We start from the raw sequence: 25550 nt of genomic DNA, 5'->3' as shown, positions 1-25550 counted from the left end.
GAGGAGGCTTCCAGGGCCCTGTCTTCCCTATGTCAGGGGAATCGATCCATAACGGATTATTCTATTGAGTTTCGCACTCTCGCTGCCTCTAGTGACTGGAACGAGCCGGCTTTGCTCGCTCGTTTTCTGGAGGGTCTCCTCGTCGAGGTTAAGGATAAGATCCTCTACCGGGAGGTTCCTTCCAGTCTGGACTCCTTAATAGCTCTCGCTATTCGCATAGAGCGACGGTTTGATCTTCGTCGCCGAGCTCGTGGAAAGGAGCTCGCGTTCTCCGTTGCTCCCCTCTCCACATCACTGCCACCTGCCGCATCACTGCCACACTCCTCCGCCGGCTCGGATGCTGAGCCTATGCAGCTGGGGGGTATCCGCATCTCGGCCAAGGAGAAGGAACGGAGAATCACCAATCGCCTCTGTCTCTACTGCGGCTCCGCTGGTCATTTTGTCACCTCATGTCCAGTAAAAGCCAGAGCTCATCAGTAAGAGGAGGGCTACTGGTGAGCGCAACTACTCAGGCCTCTCCTTCTGGATCACGCACTACCTTTCCGGTCCATCTCCGCTGGCCCGGTTCATCTGCTTCCTGCAGTGCCTTGATAGACTCTGGGGCGGAGGGCTGTTTTATGGACGAGACCTGGGCTCGGGAACATGACATTCCTCTCAGACAGTTAGGGGAGCCCACGGCCTTGTTTGCTTTAGATGGTAGTTCTCTCCCCAAGATTCAGCGTGAGACGCTGCCTTTAACCCTCACTGTCTCTGGTAATCATAGCGAAACCATTTCTTTTCTAATTTTTCGTTCACCTTTTACACCTGTTGTTTTGGGTCATCCCTGGCTAGTGCGCCATAACCCTTCTATTAATTGGTCTAGTAATACTATCCTATCCTGGAATGTTTCTTGTCATGTGACCTGTTTAATGTCTGCTATCCCTCCTGTTTCCTCTGTCTCTTCTTCACAGGAGGAGCCTGGCGATTTGACAGGGGTGCCGGAGGAGTATCACGATCTGCGCACGGTGTTCAGTCGTTCCAAGGCCACTTCTCTCCCTCCACACCGGTCGTATGACTGTAGTATTGATCTCCTTCCGGGAACTACTCCCCCCCGGGGTAGATTATACTCTCTGTCGGCTCCCGAACGTAAGGCTCTCGAGGATTATTTGTCGGTTTCGCTCGACGCCGGTACCATAGTCTCCTCCTCCTCTCCCGCCGGAGCAGGGTTTTTTTTTGTTCAGAAGAAGGACGGGTCCCTGCGCCCATGCGTGGATTATCGAGGGCTGAATGACATAACAGTTAAGAATCGTTATCCGCTTCCTCTTATGTCTTCAGCCTTCGAGATCCTGCAGGGAGCCAGGTTTTTCACCAAATTGGACCTTCGTAACGCCTACCATCTCGTGCGCATCAGGGAGGGGGACGAGTGGAAGACGGCGTTTAACACTCCGTTAGGGCACTTTGAATACCGGGTTCTTCCTTTCGGCCTCGTTAACGCTCCAGCTGTCTTTCAGGCACTAGTTAACGACGTCCTGAGAGACATGCTGAACATTTTTGTTTTCGTTTACATGGACGATATCCTGATTTTTTCACCGTCTCTCTCGATTCATGTTCAGCACGTGCGACGCGTCCTCCAGCGCCTTTTGGAGAACTGTCTTTATGTGAAGGCTGAGAAGTGCATTTTTCATGCCGCCTCTGTCCCTTTTCTCGGTTCCGTTATTTCCGCTGAGGGCATTAAGATGGATCCCGCTAAGGTCCAGGCTGTCATTGATTGGCCCGTTCCTAAGTCACGCGTCGAGCTGCAGCGCTTTCTGGGCTTCGCTAATTTCTATCGTCGTTTCATCCGTAATTTCGGTCAGGTGGCAGCTCCCCTCACAGCCCTTACTTCTGTTAAGACGTGCTTTAAGTGGTCCGTTTCCGCCCAGGGAGCTTTTGATCTTCTTAAGAATCGTTTTACATCCGCACCTATTCTTGTTACACCTGACATCTCTAGTCAGTTTGTTGTTGAGGTTGACGCGTCAGAGGTGGGCGTGGGAGCCATTCTTTCTCAGCTCTTCTCTGACGGCAAGGTCCATCCTTGCGCGTTTTTCTCTCATCGCTTATCGCCGTCAGAACGTAACTATGATGTTGGTAATCGCGAACTGCTCGCCATCCGCTTAGCCCTAGGCGAATGGCGACAGTGGTTGGAGGGGGCGACCGTTCCTTTTGTCGTTTGGACTGACCATAGGAACCTTGAGTACATCCGTTCAGCCAAACGACTTAATGCGCGTCAGGCTGTTGGGCTCTGTTTTTCGCTCGTTTCGAGTTTGTTATTTCTTATCGTCCGGGCTCAAAAACACCAAGCCTGATGCTTTATCTCGTCTCTTCAGTTCTTCTGAGGTCTCCACCGACCCCGAGGGATTCTCCCTGAGGGGCGTGTTGTCGGGTTGACTGTCTGGGGAATTGAGAGGCAGGTAAAGCAAGCACTCGCTCACACTCCGTCGCCGCGAGCTTGTCCTAGGAACCTTCTGTTCGTTCCCGTTCCTACTCGTCCGGCCGTTCTTCAGTGGGCCCACTCTGCCAAGTTAGCCGGCCACCCCGGCGTTCGGGGTACGCTCGCTTCCATTCGCCAGCGTTTCTGGTGGCCCACTCGGGAACGTGACGCGCGTCGATTTGTCGCCGCTTGTTCGGTCTGCGCGCAGACTAAATCTGGGAACTCTCCTCCTGCCGGCCGTCTCAGACCGCTTCCCATTCCCTCTCGACCGTGGTCTCACATCGCTTTAGATTTTATCACCGGACTGCCTTCATCAGCGGGGAAGACAGTTATTCTTACGGTTGTCGATAGATTCTCTAAGGCGGCTCATTTCATTCCTCTCGATAAGCTCCCTTCTGCTAAGGAGACGGCTCAGATCATTATCGAGAATGTTTTCCGAATTCATGGCCTTCCGTCTGACGTCGTTTCCGACAGAGGCCCGCAGTTCACGTCTCAATTTTGGAGGGAGTTTTGCCGTTTGATTGGGGCTTCCGTCAGTCTCTCGTCCGGCTTTCATCCCCAGTCTAACGGTCAGAACGGGCCAATCAGACTGTTGGTCGCATTTTACGCAGTCTTTCTTTTCGTAACCCTGCGTCTTGGTCAGAACAGCTCCCTGGGCAGAGTACGCCCACAACTCGCTTCCCTCGTCTGCTACCGGTCTATCCCCTTTTCAGAGTAGCCTCGGGTACCAGCCTCCGCTGTTCTCATCTCAGCTCGCCGAGTCCTGCGTCCCCTCCGCTCAGGCTTTTGTCCAGCGTTGCGAGCGCACCTGGAAGGGGGTCAGGTCGGCACTTTGCCGTAATAGGGCGCAGACTGTGAGGGCCGCTAATAAGCGTAGGACCAAGAGTCCTAGATATTGTTGCGGTCAGAGAGTATGGCTCTCCACTCAGAACCTTCCCCTTAAGACAGCTTCTCGCAAGTTGGCCCCGCGGTTCATTGGTCCGTTCCGTATTTCTCAGGTCATTAATCCTGTCGCAGTGCGACTTCTTCTCCCGCGCTATCTTCGTCGCGTTCACCCGGTCTTCCATGTCTCCTGTGTTAAGCCCGTTCTTCGCGCCCCGCTATCCTTGTCGAGGGCGCACCCATCTACAGGGTTCGTAAGATTTTGGACATGCGCCCTCGGGCCGTGGTCATCAGTACCTAGTGGATTGGGAGGGGTACGGTCCTGAGGAGAGGAGTTGGGTTCCCTCTCGGGACGTGCTGGACCGTTCGCTGATCGATGATTTCCTCCGTTGCCGCCAGGTTTCCTCCTCGAGTGCGCCAGGAGGCGCTCGGTGAGTGGGGGGGGGTACTGTCATGTCTTGTTATGTCTGTTCCTGTCCTTTCTCTTCACTCTGTCTCTCTCTGCTGGTCTTTTTAGGTTACCTTCTCTGTCTCTCATTCTTCAGCTGTTCTACATCTCCCCTAACTAGCTCATTCACTCTTTCCCACCTGTTCTCTCTTCCCCCTCTGATTAGGTCTCTATTTCTCTCTCTGTTCCTGCTACTTTCAGTGTCTGATTCTTGTTTGTGTTTTTGATGCCAGAAGCAAGCTGTCGTCGCGTTTGCTTCCACCTTGTCCTATCCTGTCGGAGTCTGCCTGGCAGGTGCATCCTGCATTATACTAACGTTCTTTTTGTTCCATTGACTACGTTGGAAGAGGATTTATGCCATTCCTGTTTTTCATTAAAGAACTCTGTTTTCTGTTAAAACCGCTTTTGGGTCTTCACTCAAGTACATAACAATCCTGTCTGGTGCAGAGATCAACAAGGTCTATGGTGCCTGGTGATGTACACTTCCAAGCAAGGGCTTTGGGATGGAGATGCAATATGGCAGTCGTGGCAACATATCTCATCAGCCACCTGATGGAAGGGACTTTGTGGATCTGAGTCTCTTTCCCATGTTGCCTCCATCATCCTCCAAATCCTACCAACATCAGCCGCCTCAGAGCGCAACTGGTCTTTGTTTGGGAACACACACACCAAAGCACACAACAGGCTGACCAATACAAGGGTTGAAAAATTGGTGGCCATCCAGGCAAATTTGAGACTTTTTGGGTCTGATAACGAGCCATTCTCAACAAGGTTGAAAAGTGACAGTGAAGATGAGGCCTCAGAGTCTGATGTTCAAGAGGTGGACATTGAGGAGGTCCAGGGAGAAGACATGGAAGCCTGAGGAAGACAACCAAAGCTTTAGTTTCTAGACTATCATTTTACAGATTGGGAGATGCGATGGATCATTGGGGATCATTCAATATTCCCTTTCTTTTGTTGTTCATTGAAATAATCCCACGTGAAGCGTTAAAGTTCAATTCGTAACTACAATATTTTCTATATTTATATTGTAAGGATTTAATCATTTGCAATAATGTCTACTTATGATAAGGTAAATGGTTTATGTTTCTGTCTCCATATGATATGGTAAATATATCCAACGCAACAAACATCTACATTTAAATGGTATTAATATTAATTTGCATATATTTCTGTTAATTCCCATATGTTCCCGTTAATTCCCACGGAAAGTTTCCACCTCTGAATATAACCCAAAATGTGCAACCCTAGATAAAACTATAATTTTGATTTCATGTATGGTCAGTCCTTGCATCCATAGCCCCGTCTATGAATCTTAGAGAAGTTACATTCCTCCAGACCCATCCCTAAGCAGTGTACCCAAAAAGGTGATGGGGCGGCTGCTTTGTTTATTGTAGAACTGCAGATTTCCCCTTTAAAGGATGTAAAAAGAGACACAAGTAAGAATAATCTTTACTAATCTCCAACCTCAGGGAACAACAGGAAATGTAAAGAGAGTGCTGCTGTGTCAATGTAAAAACGATAAAACCACAAAGATTTCCCCTTTAAAGGATGTAAAAAGAGACACAAGTAAGAATAATCTTTACTAATCTCCAACCTCAGGGAACAACAGGTAATGTAAAGAGAGTGCTGCTGTGTCAATGTAAAAACGATAAAACCACAAACAGCGACAATATCACTATGATGATAACCCATGTTGATTCTGTGCACTGACTCATGTTTACATTGCTGGAGGTATTTTAAGACCGGTGGTCCCTGAGTTAATATTACATCTCATTCATATTAAACTCAGATGCTCACCTGATTGGAAGGAAATAATCATAACACAGGCTGTTCATTGGCACTTGACTTGAACCCACTAACCCTGCGTTTTAAACGTTAGAAACTCCAATTGGAGTTATCAGCTAACATAATGCTGGCTTTGATTTGGTATAATAACCTGACCAACCACATTATGTAAAGGATTCCAAAGGACTTGATCAATGATTGATTCATGCATCATCCACAGAACATATATATATTTTCTTACTGTATACATGTAAAGGACATCACACTGCTTGCTTAGTGACTACCACTTCCTCCTGATTCAGCTCCCACAAGGCTCGAAACCCAGGACCTCTCCCTTGGTAGCATATGTGACCGCTCTCCTGAAGCATCGGTCTCACCAGACTGAGGAGTAAGTTTCACAAGTTTCACACATTCCAATAACACATATCTGTATATCACATTCTTTGTACTTGTGTAAACTGTTATGTTATCAACTAATTAAAAGTGATGTACTCCGCTGTTTCTATTGGTCTACATGACTTGTTCATACTGTAAGACCAGAATGACTCAGTAACCTGATGTCTCTTGTTGAACTTTTAATTGTAGGCTATTATTCCAACAAACTGAACAACATTCATTGACCACAACTTTTTATTTAACCAGGCAAGTCAGTTAAGAACAAATTCTTATTTACAATGACGGCCTACTGGGGAACAGTGCCTTGTTCAGGGGCAGAACGACAGATTTGTACCTTGTCAGTTCGGGATTTGATCCAGCAACCTTTCGGTTACTGGCCCAATGCTCTAACCACTAGGCTACCTGCCACCCCTTGCATCCTTTTGTCTTTTCCCATGCAGAAGCACAGATGCAAGACAAACTGAACTGGCACATGGGACAAACAAGTCAGGCAAGTCGGACATTCCAGGACTGAAGGGCAGAGTAACTGAAAGCAGTCGTCCCTAACTCAGAGGAGACCTGTGAAACCTCTAGTACCAACCAGTCTTGAGTCTTATAATTACTAGCTTTCCAATTTAGACGTGAGTTGAGGTAGTATGGGATATTCTGGAGAAATGCCCTATATACGAATAATAGTCAATGTTAGGCCCTTCTGGTAGTCAGAGATTCCAAGCCATTAAAACTATATAAGAGACAATGATACTCTTCCTGTAGTCAGAGACTCCCAGCCAACAAAACTATATAGGAGACAATGATACTCTCTTCTGGTAGTCAGAGACTCCCAGCCAACAAAACTATATAAGAGACAATGATGCATACAGAAATGATCACTAGTGATAAAATCAAGGCTGAGTGATAGACTGAATCTATAGGTTTTAACACAGAGGCTGACCCGTGCATGTACTGTAGAATGAGTCGCCATAGTCAATTACTGGGAGAAGTGTCGCTTGAAAAATCTTCCTCCTATTTTCAAAAGCGAGACAGGATTTAGGATTCTATACAGGAAACCAATCTTTACTCTCAACTTTTTAGTCAGTTTATCAATGTGTGTTTTAAAGGACTCAATCGTCAAGTTTGCAGACGACACTACAGTGGTAGGCTTAATTACCAACAACGACTAGACGGCCTACAGGGAGGAGGTGAGGGCCCACGGAGTGTGGTGTCAGGAAAATAACCTCGCACTCAACGTCAACAAAAGGAGATGATCGTGGACTTCAGGAAACAGCAGAGGGAGCACCCCCCTATCCACATCGACGGGACAGTAGTGGAGAAGGTGAAAAGTTAAGTTCCTCGGCATACACATCATAGACAAACTGAAATGGTCCACCCACACAGACAGCATGGTGAAGAAGGCGCAACAGCGCCTCTTCAACCTCAGGAGGCTGATGAAATTTGGCTTGTCACCAAAAACATTCACAAACTTCTACAGATGCACAACTGAGAGCATCCTGTTGGGCTGTATCACCGCCTGATACGGTAACTGCTCCGCCCACAACCGTAAGGCTCTCCAGAGGGTAGTGAGGGCTGCACAACGCATCACTGGGGGCAAACTACCTGCTCTCCAGGACACCTACACAACCCGATGTCACAGGAAGGCCAAAAAGATCATCAAGGACAACAACCACCCGAGCCACTGCCTGTTCACCCCGCTATCATCCAGAAGGCGAGGTCAGTATAGGTGCATCTGGGACCGAGAGACTGAAAAACAGCTTCTATCTCAAGGCCATCAGACTGTTGAACAGCCATCACTAACATTGAGTGGCTGCTTCCAACATACTGACTCAAATCTCTAGCCACTTTAATAATTACAAATTGGATGTAATAAATGTATCACTAGTCACTTTAAACAATGCCACTTTATATAATGTTTACATACCCTTCATTACTCATCTCATATGTATATACTGTACTCTATACCATCTTGCCTATGCCGTTCGGCCATCGTTCATTCATATATTTATATGTACATATTCTTATTCATTCCTTTATGGTAGTTGTTGTGAAATTGTTAGATTACTTGTTAGATATTACTGCATGGTCGGAAATAGAAGCACAAGCATTTCGCTACACTCGCATTAACATCTGCTAACCATGTGTATGTGACCAATAAAATTTGATGATTTGATTTGTGCATTACCAAATATACTTGAAATTATTTTGCTGCAACACTGCATCCAAGTTACTTGACATAGGCGTTTCAAAGAGTTGTCAGTCAAGTCAAGCTGATGAATGTCCATCTTTCCAAACTTCCTGGTAGTTAGCCATTAAAAAAAATGCATTTCTATCCCCATAAAATATTATGGGAGATACTTTAGTCACTCAAAAGGCTATTTTACGTGGTAATCAGAATGACTGTTTGGGACCTTTAAGAGAACGCCATCAGCAGATGTACTGTACGTTGACTTCTATCGTGCAGATAATTTCTTTAACCAGCCGCAGGCCGCTTGGTCTTGAAAAATGTTGGATAGTCTCCGTAGCAACAGTGCATGATCAACTGTATTGAATGTTTTCCACATATCAATATAAAGGGAAAGGGGGATACCAAGTCAGTTGTCCATCTGAATGTATTCAACTGAAATGTGTCTTCCACATTTAACCCAACCCCTCTGAATCAGAGTGCAGAGCAGTGCTGTTAACTATGTAATTTATTAATAACTATGACATTGGTGTCCTGGCCTAAAGCCTGACTGGTGAGCATTCAGAATACATTTTCCATCTAAAAAAGGACCGCAGTTGAGAACGTATCAAGAGTTCTAATATTTCCGCTAGACATGAACGTTTTGAAATTGGGCGATAATTATTAAGATCGCAGGGCTCACCACCTTTGTGGAGCGGGAGAACAAGGGCCACCTTCCACACCTTAGGAATAATACCCAAGAGAATGTATAGATACAAAATGTGTCAAAGGCTCCACAATCAGAGGGGCAGGAAGCCGAAGAAGACACAGGTCAAGCATGTCTGCCCAAGACGATTTCTTTACATCAATAATTAAGAGAGCATCCAGAACTTCCCTAGTTGTGACTTGAAGAAAAGAGAACAGTGGGTTACTATTTACAGTAGCAGGCAAGTCTGTGGTTAAACAGGGGTGTATCAGAGATGAGCTTGTTTCATGAACAGTCTTTTCAGAGTTGTCCTTATTGCTGCTATTTCCCCTTTCAAAGAAATTGCCCGCTACAATAAAATTTTGGTTAAATGCGTCAGTTATTTCAGTTCTCTGTTATAGTATTGGAGTTAAATAGAACCTCATTGGGCAGAGAGGTGTGGCTGCTTCTTTTTAGCAATTTATTAGCCTTCCAAAACATAGCTGAATAGTCACAAGGGTCAGGAATAGAATTAATGAAATAGATTGATTTAGTCCATTTTATGGAAGCTAAAGTTGTCTGAAGGTGAGCCAGTTAGCAGAGCTACCAGTGTGTCTTGTTTCAGACCAAGCTTTCTTCCTTAGCTGAATCAACTCGGCAAGTTCAGGCGTTGACCAAGGGTTGGCCCTATCTTTAATTCTTAATCTCTTCATAGAAGAACAGAGATAAACATACTAGAGAATTGTTGAAGGGCAAGTTCCAAGAAACCTGAATGGTAAAGATAATGTAAGAACCCTTGCTCATGGAAGTGTTGAATGTTTATTTTAATAACAAGGCGTGGTTTAGTTTTAGACATCTTGTGTTTCTGACATAGACTATGGGACAGTGATCACCGAGGTCCATATCAAAACACTACTAGTTGACTATTTATGAGGGTTATTTGTAAGTATGCGATCAATCAGAGTTGATTTAGCAGGACTTTTACATTCAAATGAGTGGGCTCTGAAATCAGTTCAAATCAATACATGCTGATTTAACCCGTGTGTTCTCTTAAGGATAAAAAATGACCCGCCACTAAGTTTAACAGCAGAGAAAACCCCCTAAATTATATTTTTTCACCTTGAAATTCGATTACTTTTCCTAGAGTGACCCCAAAATTAGAAAAAGTGAAACATCGCCTTTGTTCATATTTCCATGAAAGCTGTACACCACCAGGGTACAAAGATTGTCTTAGGGTAATTTTTGACCCGGCAGTTATAAAATAATTTACACACCACAAAGACACACACACACACACACAGAGAGAGATTGTGTGCTACTGATTGAACAACACTAAAACTTTCTTGTGCATGTGCAGTATCTCCCCTCCATGACCCCACACATGGCTCAAGTTCACAGACAAAATAAACTACATTTCATATAATAAACATTTCTTGAAAGCATTGTTTACTAATGGGGAATGCAAAGTCTATAAAAGGTGCTGCAGATAACAGTCCCCCCATTTCTCTCTTTGGTGAAGCCATGAGTGCATGTTTCAGTGCCCAACAGGTAGTAGATCTGATTTTTTCAGATGTCTAGGAGGAACAAGAGAACAATGATTTAGAAGCGGAGGTATCTTAAGAAGAAGTTGGGGAAGAATACAACCCAGAGAACGATGCACCATCTTCAGATGAAGAAGAAATCCCCCAAGCTGAAAGAGACATTTTTGTCAAAGAACAGCAAAATAACATGGTCCTTGTCACCGTATGATAACCAGGGCAGGATGGCAGCACAACATTTCATACGGATGACCCTACATAGGGCTGTTATTCTTAGTGGGTGAGTATAGGTCCCAAGGCGAGGCTACATGTAGTCTCTGGGATGCAAAGAGTGGAAGGGCATTTTCAATGCCACTGAAAGTCTTTCACACGTTCTCAAGAATGCTGCAATTTGATAACCGTGAGTCAAGACCTGCAAGACGTGTGAGAGACAAACTGGTGGCCATAAGAGAGGTGTAGGAGAAGTGGGTGGAGCATCTGCCATACCTCTACAATCCTGGGCCTGAAGTAACAGTGGATGAGCATCTGATTCCATTCAGAAGTACATTTTTATTTTCATATCTGTAATATAAGGGATTTCCACTGCTCATTTTATTATGTATTGCTGTAATGTCATTGATTTATGTGATTGTTTTCTGTGACCCTGATACTAATTACAGATAGTAATCTATTTTGTCAAAAGGTCCCTGTCCTTTCCGGCAGTATATGCCCAGCAAGCCAGCAAAGTATGGCATCAAGATATGTGTGGCCTGTAACACACAATTCAGCTTCGCTTGGAAGATGCAAGTCTACAAAGGGAAGCCGACCAGTGGAGGCCCAGAGAAGATCCAGGGGATGCGGGTTGTGCTTGATGTGACAGATGGACTGAGGGGGCACAATGTCACGTCTGACAATTTCTTCACCTCTTATGAACTCAGCCAGCAGCTCCTGAAGAGGAAGATCACCATGGTTGGCAGTTAGAAAGAACAAGCCTGAGCTCCCCCTGCACTTCTCGCAAGGGGGAGAGGGGCCTTTCTCATCTAAGTTTGCCTTCACCCCCACCACCACTCTAGTTTCTTACCTCCAAAGATGAACAAGAATGTGGTTCTCCTAAGCACACTGGACACAACGGTTGAGATCAGTGATCGTGAGGACAGGAAACCAGCCATAATCCTGGACTACAACCACAACAAAGGAGGCACGGACAACCTGGGCAAAGTGATTGGAACTTACAGCTGCAGGAGGATGACTGCCCGCTGGCCCCTGGTCATCTTCCACAACATCATTGATGTGTCCTCATACAATGCCTTCATGCTATGGAACAAGATCAACCCTACCTGGATGCGTGGTAAATGGAACAAGAGGAGGGTGTTCCTGGAGCAGCTGAGAAAGACACTTGTAACCCCACACATTCAAAGAAGGGAGCGCCTTCTGCACAAAGCAGCATCTGCAGCGCTTGTGAAAGCTGTTCAGGGGGCTGAATCTTGTCCTGATCCACCTGAGGCTGCAGCAGGCAAGAGGAGGAGATGCCAATTTTGCCACCCAAGGAAGTACTGTAAAACAAATACTATGTGCTGCACATAGAGAACATGAGAAATGCATCTGCAAAGTCCATGCATACACACTTGCATACTGTCCAACATGTGCTAATTAGAGTTGATTGATTTATGTTCTTCATGTTTTTGTTTTGTATCTATTATTTTATTCCTATTCATTGTTGTTGTTTATACACTTTGTGGGTGTGGGCAATGGTTAAAACAAATAGGAGAAGACTAGTATTTTGTAGTTGAATTCCTCATTGTATAGTATAAGAATATATCACTATGTTGCCAAAAAAGTTCAAGACTGTTATTGTTTCCCATCAATAAAATGCATTCAAAGCTATATTCTGCACATTTCTGCTACTTTCTTAGGCTATACAAGTGCTATCTCTTGCTAAACAAATTATTTGTACACCTATGCAGTACCTTTAGCAATAATAATAATAAATACAACCAAATACAACAGGTGTAGACCTTACAGTGAAATGCTTACTTACAGGCTCTAACCAATAGTGCGAAATGTTTTTATGTGTCTGTAAGTAAAGAAATAAAACAACAGTAAAAAGACATTTGAAAATAACAGTAGCAAGGCTATATACAGACACCGGTTAGTCAGGCTTATTGAGGTAGTATGTACATCTAGATATGGTTAAAGTGACTATGCATATATGATGAACAGAGAGTAGCAGTAGCAAAAAGGGGGGTTGGCGGGTGGTGGAACACAATGCAGATAGCCCGGTTAGCCAATGTGCGGGAGCACTGGTTGGTCGGGCCAATTGAGGTAGTATGTACATGAATGTATAGTTAAAGTGACTATAAATATATGATAAAGTAGCAGCAGCGTAAAAGAGGGGTTGGGGGGCACACAATGCAAATAGTCCGGGTAACCATTGGGTTACCTGTTCAGGACTCTTATAGCTTGGGGGTAAAACCTGTTGAGAAGCCTTTTTGTTCTAGACTTGGCACTCCGGTACCGCTTACCATGCGGTAGTAGAGAGAACAGTCTATGACTGGGGTGGCTGGGGTTTTGACAATTTTTAGGGCCTTCCTCTGACACGCCTGGTGTAGAGGTCCTGGATGACTACCCTCTGAAGTGCCTTGGGGTCGGAGGCCGAGCAATTACCGTACCAGGCAGTGATGCAACCGGTCAGGATGCTCTCGATGTTGCAGCTGTAGAACCGTTTGAGGATCTCAGGACCCATGCCAAATCTTTTTAGTTTCCTGAGGGGGAATAGGCTTTGTCGTGCCCTCTTCACGACTGTCTTGGTGTGTTTGGACCATTCTAGTTTGTTGATGTGGACACCAAGGAACTTGAAGCTCTCAACCTGCTTCACTACAGCCCCGTCGATGAGAATGGGGTTGTGCTCGGTGCTCCTTTTCCTTTAGTCCACAATCATCTCCTTAGTCTTGGTTATGTTGAGGGATAGGTTGTTATTCAGGCACCACACAGCCAGGTCTCTGACCACCTCCCTGTAGGCTGTCTCGTCGCTGTCGGTGATCAAACCTACCACTGTTGTGTCGTCTGCAAACTTAATGATGGTGATGGAGTCGTGCGTGGCCATGCAGTCGTGGGTGAACAAGGAGAACCGGAGGGGACTGAGCACGCACCCCTGGGAAGCTCCAGTGTTGAGGATCAGCGTAGCAGATGTGTTGCTACCTACCCTCACCACCTGGGGCGGCCCGTCAGGAAGTCCCGGGTCCAGTTGCAGAGGGAGGTGTTTAGTCCCAGGTTCCTTTGCTTAGTGATGAGCTCTACTTTAGTAAAGAAAACTATCATGACAGGTGTGTTGCAATAAAAATGAGTGATGTCCACTGATTAAATGCAGTCTCTCTGCATTGTGAAGAGGGAAAATCAATATATTCACAAAGTTTGTGATGAATGACAGGTTATTTCTTCATGCAAAATAGATTTGGGGTTTAAAATTCAATCAAGCTGCTATATTTTAGTGGTTTAGTAAAGGCGGGTCATTTTTGACCCTTCGGACAAGGGGAGTATACAGAATGTTACACATGACTACACAAGGTTTAAGATAATCAGACGACGGTGTAAGCCAATCGAGATACAGATGCTCCTATATCACTATTTCAGAGGCTCTGAATGGGGCGAGTGGTTCAGAGGCAGCATTGATTGCTCCTGCTGTGGCAGAGAGAGGGCCATTTGTCCCTGCAGCATAGAAATGAACATTCTGGCAAATAACAACATGTATAACTACGTAGTAGCTCAAATTGCTTTGGAAGTGAAACATTGAGAGATTGGGTAGCCTTAAAGTTTATTACTTTATTTATAGATTTTCAGATATAACAACAAAAACAGTACAACCCCAAACCCTCATTCTCCCATCCATCCATCCATCACCTCCCTCCCTCCAACCCTTCACTCCCTCCCTCCAAACCACCCACCCGCCAAGGCATCTATAACAATAAGCTAAATAGGAAAGAACAACAGAAACAAAAAGTAATAGAAACAAAAACGGAGAAAAAAAAATTAAATATAAAAATTCTTATCAGCACAAATGGACAGACAAGACTGCTTACCAAACTATACAAAGTTACACTAAGTAAGACCGGCTCTCCACATTGTAAATTCAGCAAAAAAAGAAACGTCCTCTCAACTGCGTTTATTTTCAGCAAACGTAGCATGTGTAAATATTTGTATGAACATAACAAGATTCAATAACTGAGACATAAACTGAACAAGATTCACACACGTGACTAATAGAAATTGAATAATGTGTCCTTGAACAAAGGGGGGGGGGTCAAAATCAAAAGTAGTTTTCATGGCTTGGAATTTTAGTCACAATACTGTTTTCAACATTATTTTAGAACTGATGCCCAACAGCATTCTGCTCAATTGGCACAGAGTACATTTCATCAAAAGTGTATTAAAGTGGCTTGGAAATACAATACATTTCTACCTTTTGTCATCATTGTGATGTAACCAGATTGACTGTAGATGCAGTAAAACGTTAGCTATCTAGTTAATATTGAGGGGAGACCAACAGATTTTTAGCTAGCTAAAGTTATCATTGCTAGCTATTTTTGATTAACTTTGCATACTAATAAAAACATTGTCATCTGTCTAAAGTAAATTTAACAACATGGTAATGATGGCAAAGTTTCTTCCTACCAACTACACTGAACAAAAATATAAACGCAACATGTAAAGTGTTTGTCCCATGTTTCATGAGCTGAAATAAAAGATCCCAGAAATGTTCCATACGCAAAAAACGCTTATTTCTCTCATATCAAGATGCTGAATAAACAGCATGATCATTACATAGGTGCACCTTGTGCTGAGGACAATAAAAGGCCACTCTAAAATGTGCAGTTTTATCACACAACATAATGCCACAGATGTCTTAAGTTCTGAGGTAGCTTGTAATTGTCATGCTGACAGCAGGAAATTCCACCAGAGCTGTTAGGGACTAATGGGACAAATGGCCTGTTCCTGGTGCTTCATTGGCCCTGATACCCACTCAGCTAAGGAAAAGGAACTGCAAGTGGTGTACTGCTGTTGTTATGACATTGTGCCAGAGAATTTAATGTTTATTTCTCTACCACAAGCCGCCTCCAACATCATTTTAGAGAATTTGGCAGTACGTCCAACCAGCCTCACAACCACAGACCTTGTGTAATCACGCCAGCCCAGGACCTCCACGTCCGGCTTCTTCACCTGCGGGATCGTTCGAGACCAGCCACCCGGGTAGCTGATGAAACTGTGGGTTTGCACAACCAAATAATTTCTGCACAAATTGCCAGAAACAGTCTCAGGGAAGCTCATATGCATGCTCGTCATCACCAGGGTCTTGTCCTGACTGCAGTTTGGCGTCGTAACTGACTTCAGTGGGCAAATGCTCACCTTCGATGGCCACTGGCACACTGAAGAAGTGTGCTCTTCACGGATGAATCCCGGTTTCAACTGTAACGGACAGATGGCAGACAGCATGTATGTGGTCGTGTCGGCGAGCGGTTTGCTGATGTCAACGTTGTGAACAGAACGCCCCAAGGTGGTGGTGGGATTATGGTATGGGAAGACATAAGCTACAGACAACAAACACAATTGCATTTTAGAAATGGCAATTTGAATGGACAGAGATACCGTGACAAGATCCTGAGGCCCATTGCCGCTCCATCGCCTCATGTTTCAGCATGATAATGCATGGCCCTGTGTTGCAAGGATCTGTACACAATACTGACTGCTTTTCTTATTCACGCCCCTATCTAAGGTATCTGTGACCAACAGATGCATATCTGTATTCCCACTCGTGTGAAATCCATAGATTAGGGCCTAATGAATTCATTTCAATTCACTGATTTCCATTCAGTATATGAACTGTAACTCAGTAAAATCTAAGACATTATTTCATGTTGCATTTATATTTTTGTTCAGTGTATTTGTCTACTTTAGCAATGTCATCGACATGTTATGAATGTGTTAGGGTACACTTTTCCCCTTCACCTCTCTCAAATATATGTTTCCGTCTGAATTCACCAGGCCATTGAGAGAGGGGGAGAGCCGCCACGGAGTAGGTTTTTACCATCTCTAAATCTGACATGTCAGGACATTAGATCCAGAAGATGGGTGCGTGTAGTGGAACCCATTTGGTCCCTCTCCAGCTACTGGCAAGCGCAATTTTAAATGAGAATAGAAATGGATCTGCTCTGACAGCATTACCAAAACGGATATAAGCAAGAGTAATGCTGGACAGTAAGCCATTTATCTTCACAGGCATAGGAGGGGGTGAGGAGGGGTGTAAAGGTGATCAGCTTTATCTCTGCAGCATGACAGGGGCTCTCTCTGATGGCTGATTTGATGACCAAGTCCATCATAACATCGATATCTCTCCTGAGCTCTCAGACAAGTCAAAATGCCTGGGTTTTAAATCTGCATATGTGGTTTTATTGAAAGGCTGTCACTCATAACAAGGGATTTATTTCTGGTAGGAGAATCTTGAATTAAGATTTATTCCTGCTCACTTTATCCCCATTCTGTGTAGGACATTAGATTTAGTCGTGGCATCATATCAGTTAGAGGACCATACACTGAGTGTACAAAACATTAAGACACCCCTTAAATATTTTGTCTTGCGCATTCACCCTCTGAATGGCACACATAAACTCAGCAAAAAAAGAAATGTCCTCTCACTGTCAACTGCGTTTATTTTCAGCAAACTGTGTGTAAACATTTGTGTACATATTTGTATGAACATTTATAGGAACATAACTAGATTCAACAACTGAGACATAAACTGAACAAGTTCCACAGACATGTGACTAACAGAAATTGAATAATGTGTCCCTGAACAAAGGGGGGTCGAAATCAAAAGTAACAGTCTCTGGTATGGCTACCAGCTGCATTAAGTACTGCAGTGCATCTTCTCCTCATGGACTGCACCAGATTTGCCAGTTCTTGCTGAGATGTTACTCCACTCTTCCACCAAGGCACATTTCTGGGGGGAATGGCTCTAGCCCTCATCCTCCGATGCAACACGCCCCAGGCGTGCTCAATGGGATTGAGATCCGGGCTCTTCGCTGGCCATGGCAGAACACTGCCATTCCTGTCTTACAGGAAATCACGCACTGGACGAGCAGTATGGCTGGTGGCATTGTCATGCTGGAGGGTCATGTCAGGATGAGCCTGCAGGAAGGGTACCACATGAGGGAGGAGGCTGTCTTCCCTGTAAAGCACAGCGTTGAGATTGCCTGCAATAACAACAAGCTCAGTCCGATGATGCTGTCATGACGTTGACCTGGGGTTAGGTTTATGACAGTCATAAATACCTCTTCCCCCCTTTTTCCTCTCTCTACCCTACTGATGTTACATTTGCAAACCCCTTGGTTAACATAGAGATTCTGGGAACATCATAAGGTGGGGGTAAATTAACTATATTCTGGTAATCCGACCAATTGAACATATGCGGTGGTACTTAATGAATATGATGTCAGTTTGGTTGTCATCTGAGACATTCTCATCAATGATAAGATGACATAAACTCTACAGTGTAAAGTCTACACATCAGTTATCGGATTCACATAGAATTGTTGTTCAATTTAAATGTTTGAATATGACATTATTCGTGATGGGATGAAATATGATTTTAGCTTTTAAAATGTGAGATTTGGGTTTTCATAAGATAGGGCTCACCTCAATCAGTGGTCCGCCCCTGTGAAGGAACATGGGCTATACAACTTTTCAAACACGCGCTCCTCTCCCTTCCTATATAAAGCCTTGACGACAATATAACCTCCCATTCCGAAGATGTGAGGACAACGGTCCGATATCAGAATGGTCCAGATAATAACTACAGAACGAAGCCAACATCAGCGTGAGCTTTGGTTGCGAATGGTATGAACATTGAATTCTTATTCACTACAGAAGTGATACCTCCTAGCCGTTGAGTTAGTAACAGCAGCTACAAACGAGGGTTAGGAAGGAACAGACAGAGTATCCCGTCTATCACACAACGACGTTACTACAACATATTCAATTGACCACCAGAGACATTCTTCAAAGGACAATGGACTCGGGTTTGGCAACACGGCCTTCCATCTACCACCAACCTCAGAGTAAATATTTATTGCATTGTCCTTTTCCAAATGGGAGGTAATTTAGAATGCATAAGATACTGTATTTACGATACCACAGCTTCGCCCTTTGTTCCTCAGTCTTCCCGCTCTTTCACTCAAACCCAGACCCTTTTCTTTTGTGTAACAAGCTGTCATATCTGTTCCGCCCGCTAGGGACGTTTTCCTTTATGACGTAATTTGTAATCAGTTAAGATTAATTATGTGTATGTGTAATTCCATGTGATTAGTTAGGTATTTAGTAAATAAATAATTAAACCCAATATTGTATTGCTGATTTAACTTGTTAGCCAGAGTTCGTGAAGATATCTGAAAGTTGTAAATTCTTGGTTGAGACTGACTTAAGGTGATGATTAATATTGACTGATATTGATGTTAAATATTACATGGTCTTTAAGAGTTTATTCGGAAGATAACAGCTCACCCTTTCGTGGTGCCCCGACTCTCTAGTTAATTACATTTACATGATTAGCTCAATCAGGTGATATTAATTATTAAATTATTTTATAGAATAGCGTGTCATATCACTTAATCCGCCATAGCCAAAGACACGACAATGCTGTGACACACCGCCCCAGACCAGAGTGCAGGCCTCGATGTAACGCTCATTCCTTTGACGAATCCAACCATCACGCCTGGTGAGAAAAAAATGCAAAACATCGTCAGTGAAGAGCACTTTTTGCCAGTCCCTTAAGATCTAAGCACCTCTCAACGACACTTAGTTGGCTCGAGTGGAAATTAAGGAAAATGTTTTTTTTTGGCAAAGCTGCTAGTTTGCAGGATTCTAAAAAGGTGGGTATTGGGAATATTATGGTCAACCCTCAGAGTATCGAATGTGTTATCAACAAATAGGTCACAAAAAAACACCAGACCGTTCCTATGCCAGAACTGGAATGTTGTGTCAACGACAAAAACCCTTTTGCAATTATGTTAGCACACCTGAAACTGTTGTTCTGATTAAAGAAGCAATAAAACTGGCCTGCTTTAGACTAGTTGAGTATCTGGAGCATCAGCATTTCTGAGTTTGATTACAAGTACATTAGAGTGTCTAGTTTGAGAAACAGACGCCTCACATGTCCTCAACTGGCAAGCTTCATTTAATAGTACCCGCAAAACACCAGTCTCAACGTCAACAGTGAAGAGTTGACTACGGGATGCGGGCCTTCTATGCAGAGTTGCGAAGAAAAATCCATATCTCAGACTGGCCAATAAAAAGAAAATATTAAGATGGGCAAAAGAACACAGACATTGGACAGAGGCAGATTGGAAAAAGTGTTATGGACAGACAAATGTAAGTTTGAGGATCACAAAGAAGAACATTCAGGAGATGCAGAAAAAATGAAAAGATGCTGGATGAGTGCTTGACACAATCTGTCAAGCATGGTGGAGGCAATGTGATGCTCTGGGGGTGCTGGTAAAGTGGGAGATTTGTACACTCCATTTGTACACTTATCACTCCATTTTGCAACGCCATGCCATACCCTGTGGATGGCGCTTAATTGGAGCCAATTTCCTCCTAAAACAGGACAATGACCCAAAGCACAGCTCCAAACTATGCAATAACTATTTAGAGAAGAAGCAGTCAGCTGGTATTCTGTCTATAATGGAGTGGCTAGCACAGTCACCAGATCTCAACCCTATTGAGCTGTTGTGGGAGCAAGAAGTGCCCATCAAGCCAATCCAACTAGTGGGAGGTGCTTCATGGGATGAAATCTCATCTTTCCTCAACAAATTGTCAACTAGAATACCAAAGGTCTGCAAGGCTGTCATTGCTGCAAATGGAGGATTCTTTGACGAAAGCAAAGTTTGAAGGACACTATTATTTCAATTAAAAATCATTATTTATAACCTTGTCAACATCTTGACTATATTTCCTGTTCATTTTGCAACTCATTTCATGTGTGTTTTCATGGAAAACAAGGACATTTCTAAGTGACCCCAGACTTTTTAACAGTAGTGTGTGTGTGTGTGTGTGTGTGTGTGTGTGTGTGTGTGTGTGTGTGTGTGTGTGTGTGTGTGTGTGTGTGTGTGTGTATTAGAGGTCGACCGATTAATCGGAATGGCCGGTTAATTAGGGCCGATTTCAAGTTTTCATAACAATCGGAAATCTGTATTTTTGGACACAGATTTGTCCGATTTTTTTTGTATTTATTTTTTGTATTTTTTATTACACCTTTATTTAGCTAGGCAAGTCAGTTAAAGAACACATTATTATTGTCAATGACGGCCTAGGAACGGTGGGTTAACTGCCTTGTTCAGGGGCAGAATGACAGATGATTTCCTTGTCAGCTAGGGGATTCAATCTTGCAACCTTATGGTTAACTCGTCCAACGCTCTAACCACCTGCCTTACATTGCACTCCACGAGGAGCCTGCCTGTTACGTGAATGCAGTAAGCCAAGGTAAGTGGCTATCTAGCATTAAATTTCTCTTATAAAAAAACAATCAATCAATTATAATCACTAGTTAACTACACATGGTTGATGATATTACTAGTTTATCTAGCGTGTCCTGCGTTGTATATAATCGATGCGGTGCGCATTCGCGAAAAAGGAATGTCGTTGCTCCAACATGTACCTAACCATAAACATCAGTGCCTTTCTTAAAATCAATACACAGAAGTATATATTTTTAAACCTGCATATTTAGCTAAAATAAATCCAGGTTAGCAGGCAATATTAACCAGGTGAAATTGTGTCATTTCTCTTGCGTTCATTGCACGCAGAGTCAGGGTATATGCAACAGTTTGGGCAGCCTGGCTCATTGCGAACTAATTTGACAGAATTTTACGTAATTATGACATAACATTGAAGGTTGTGCAATGTAAGGAAAATATTTAGATTTAGGGATGCCACCCGTTAGATAAAATACCGAACGGTTCCGTATTTCACTGAAAGAATAAACGTTTTGTTTTCGAAATGATAGTTACTGGATTCGACCATATTAATGACCAAAGGCTCGTATTTCTGTGTGTTATTATGTTATAATTAAGTCTATGATTTGATAGAGCAGTCTGACTGAGCGATGGTAGGCAGCAGCAGGCTCGTAAGCATTCATTCAAACAGCACTTTCGTGTGTTTTGCCACAAGCTCTTTGCAAGCACAGCTCTGTTTATGAATTAAAGCCTATCAGCCTAATGGCTGGTGTAACCGATGTGAAATGGCTAGCTAGTTAGCTGGGTGTGCGCTAATAGCGTTTCAAATGTCACTCGCTCTGAGACTTGGAGTAGGTATTCCCCTTGCTCTGCAAGGGCCGTTGCTTTTGTGAGGCGATGGGTAACGCTGCTTCGAGTGTGGCTGTTGTCGATGTGTTACTGGTTCGAGGAGAGGGTAGGTGCGAGGAGAGGGACGGAAGCTATACTGTTACACTGGCAATACTATAGTGCCTATAAGAACATCCAAAAGTCAAAGCTATATGAAATACAAACGGTATAGAGAGAAATAGTCCTATAAATACTATATTAACTACAACCTAAAACCTCTTACCTTGGAATATTGAAGTCTCATGTTAAAAGGAACCACCAACGTTCATATGTTCTCATGTTCTGAGCAAGGAATTCAAATGTTAGCTTTTTTACATGGCACATGGCACTTTTACTTCTCCAACACTTTGTTTTTGCATTATTTAAACCAAATTGAACGTGTTTCATTATTTATTTGAGGCTAAATAGATTTTTATTGATGTATTATACTAAGTTAAAATAAGTGTTCATTCAGTATTGTTGTAATTGTCATTATTACAAATAAAAAAATATATATTGTTTATTAAATCGGCCGATTAATCGGTATCGGCTTTTTTGGGCCTCAAATAATCGGCATCGGTATTGGCGTTGAAAAATCATAATCGGTCGACCTCTAGTTAGAATTAGGGTTAGGGGGGCCTCCCGAGTGGGGCAGTGGTACCTGTGCCACTAGAGACCTTGGGTTCGAGTCCAGGCTCTGCCACAGCCAGCCAGATGTCCTTGTCCCATTGCACACTTGGGTTAGGGTTATGCGTAGTGCACACTGACACGGTTGCCAGGTGTACAGTGTTTCCTCTGACACATGGTGCAGCTGGGTTAAGTGGGCATTGTGTCAAGAAGCAGTGTGGCTTGGTTGGGTTTTGTTTCGGAGGATGCACGGCTCTCAACCTTCGCATCTCCCGAGTACGCAGCGATGAGACAAGACTAACTACCAATTGGATACCACGCAATTGGGGAGAAAAAGGGCAATAACAAAAAATGTGGTTTAGGTTTGTGTGTGTATGTCCTCTGTAGCCTCTGCATGGGGTTTGATATTGTTATTTAAACATTTGCAGAACAAACAATGTTTGTGTAACAAAAATGATATATACTGAACAAAAATATGTTCAATATGCAATATGTAAAGTGTTGGTCCAATGTTTCATGAGCTGAAATAAAAGATCCCAGAAATGTTCCATGGGCACAAAATCTTATCTCAAATTGTCTGCACAAATTTGTTTACATCCCTATTAGTGAGCATCTCTCTTTTGCCAAGGTAACCCATCCACCTGACAGGTGTGGTATATTAAGAAGCTGATTAAACAGCATGATCATTACACAGGTAAACCTTGTGCTGGGGACAATAAAAGGCACTCTAAAATGTGCCGTTTTGTCACACAACACAATGCCACTGTCTTAAGTTTTGAGGAAGCTTGCTATTGGCATGCTGACTGCAGGAATGTTCACCAGAGCTTTTGCCAGAGAATGTAATGTTAATTTATCTACAATAAGCTGCCTCCAACATCGTTTTAGAGAATTTGTCAGTATGTCCAGCCGGCCTCACAACCGCAGACCACGTGTCACCACGCCAGCCCAGGACCTCCACATCTGGCTTCTTCACCTACGGGATCATCTGCGACCAGCCACCCCGGAGTATTTCTGTGTGTAAAAAAGCCCTATACTGGGGGGAAACTAATTCTGATTGGCTGGGCCTGGCTCCCCAGTGGGTGGGTCTTTCTCCCAAGTGGGTGGGCCTCTGCCTTTCCAGGCCCACCCATAGCTCTGCCTAATGAATTTATTTAAATTAGCTGATTTCCTTATATGAACTGTAACTCAGTAAACTCGTTGAAATTGTTTCATGTTTCGTTTACATTTGTGTTCATTATATATCCTGTAAGGGCTTGCTCTAAGGTTTTCTGTAGTCTAATAAAAAGTGGGGTTATGGACAGTCGAATTTTGGCATAATGACGTAGCCTAGTTTAGCCTACACTTGGTATTTATACTGCTTGCCTTGTCATACGCTCGGGTGTATCGTCACTGCTTGTTTAGTCAATGAACTCATTTGATTTCAAATATCCATCATAGAAAACAATGTATCAACACATGGAAAAGTCAGCGGTGGCTTGAAGGCTACTGAGTGTTCTGTTAGAGGTCAGATTACAAGCCGGACAACTGGTAGCCATATCTGACTAAAAAGAGAATATGCTAGGCAACTGCACCTCTCGTTACTATTCGAGCGGCAATGTTACATACAGTACGCTATGTTCAATAACAGACTATCCGCTCACCTCAACGATGAAGACTCGATCTCTTCGGCATTATTGACAACTGAGGCGGGAGGTGAAACTTCACTATTGCTCAAATACCCGGTCAAGATTACTCCCTTGGCGTCCTGCTGGCGATTCATGTTGCGCGACTCATGCTGCATTATTGTTGCAGTTCGCAGGTGACTTAGAATGTACACAGCTCTAGGGGTAGTAACGCTGTGTGTGAGAGGGGAGCTGTTTCAATGATCTCACTCACTGCCTCCCTGATAACATGGATAATCAACAGCTGCCTGAAAGCACCGCCCAGAATGCCGCTGAGTCGTGTAATTTGGGCTGAGCCACTCCTATAAACCTATGAAAGATCACTTTTTTTCTTGTCCCAGTCTTCTACCGTATCTACTTACTTTATATGGTCCACCAGCAATTGGTCCCAGCACTACTAATATCCTACCTGGGGCATGCATTCATTAGTCAAGTAACAGGGCACTGACCTGAAAACAGCACAATCATGTTTTACTGCTCTAATATTCCAAGTTACTGTATGTTATAGCTCATCCTTGGCCTACATTGATATTAATTATGATTCAGGATGCATTATAATGCTATATAATTCCACGTGTACTTAGTGAATTGGAATTCACCGTTCTGATCCTGATATTGATCTGATGTCCTCTGTGACTATTGCATAGTGTTATGGATTCATGGCTTTTAAGCCTGCATTATCTTGGTCTTATAGCTGTGTAGTAAGGCTGTAATAACTGCAGTACAACAGTTATTTAATTTGCGTATTTTGTGTGATTTATGTCAATGTCCATATCTCCAATTAGAATATTGATTTAGGAACTATGTAGGGGCTCTTGTGCGTGCCAGAAGAAAAAGCCATTATGTTACACTTACAAACTGTTACATTCTGTTCCAATCAATTAGTAAATATGTATTAGCCTGGCAGGCTGAATCGGAAGACCTTTCTCCTGGTGTGATTAGTTATCAGACCAGCTCCAACGCGCCTCAAAGGTTTGACATCTGAGCTGCATTGGTCATTACAATAAAGTCCTCCCATAATACAGTATATTAGTAGGCTACCTCTATACTGCCATCTGGTGCTCGGTTACAACATGTTCTATGTCTGTTGGGTGCAGCTGAGGAAATCCCTTTGTTTTCGATTCACTGGTAATGATGCTCAAAAACAATCTGGGTTCATTGCTGCGATAACGTCTGTCAGTGGGAGTGTATAGAACAAAATGGGGGCAGTATAAATCACAATTAAATACTTAATAGCCACTAAACGAAGCAAACTAACTTAAAATAATATCACTGTAGGTTAATTGAAATGTTACTGTTGGTATTGAATTTTACATGGTAATGGCTGTGTATACCTCTGGTACCAGTCATCATACATGGACTGTTTGGTTAGGACTGGTTAGGCAGTTGACCTTTCGGATTACGAATTATGCCATGTATTTTGTGTTTATCATGGCTTCATAGTCATAGTCAGATTAGAAAATGGATCTGATGGTAAGTCTACTGCTAAATCTACTGCTGGTAAAGAGGTCTGTCCATTATAACGCATTGCTCTGTTTTCTTGACATCTAAGTCAAGCAGACAGGTCCTACAGACC

General features: G+C 43.5%; 1 protein-coding gene across 1 annotated transcript in view; it reads right to left on the bottom strand.

Annotated features, from left to right (window-relative positions):
* LOC135505573 (rho GTPase-activating protein 18-like) overlaps positions 1-24156 on the bottom strand; it is a 44676-nt gene extending 20520 nt beyond the window's left edge. Inside the window, exon 1 of the mRNA XM_064924640.1 lies at positions 23954-24156. Coding sequence (XP_064780712.1) covers positions 23954-24093 — 140 coding nt within the window. The 5' untranslated portion in view covers positions 24094-24156. The remainder of the gene's footprint in view (positions 1-23953) is intronic.
* Positions 24157-25550: the final 1394 nt, after the last annotated feature.

This window comes from Oncorhynchus masou, chromosome 19 (genome assembly GCF_036934945.1).
Source record: "Oncorhynchus masou masou isolate Uvic2021 chromosome 19, UVic_Omas_1.1, whole genome shotgun sequence".
NCBI classification, from domain to species: Eukaryota; Metazoa; Chordata; class Actinopteri; order Salmoniformes; family Salmonidae; genus Oncorhynchus; species Oncorhynchus masou.
Note: the sequence above shows the minus strand (reverse complement) of the source record. Positions and strands in the feature narration are given on the sequence as shown.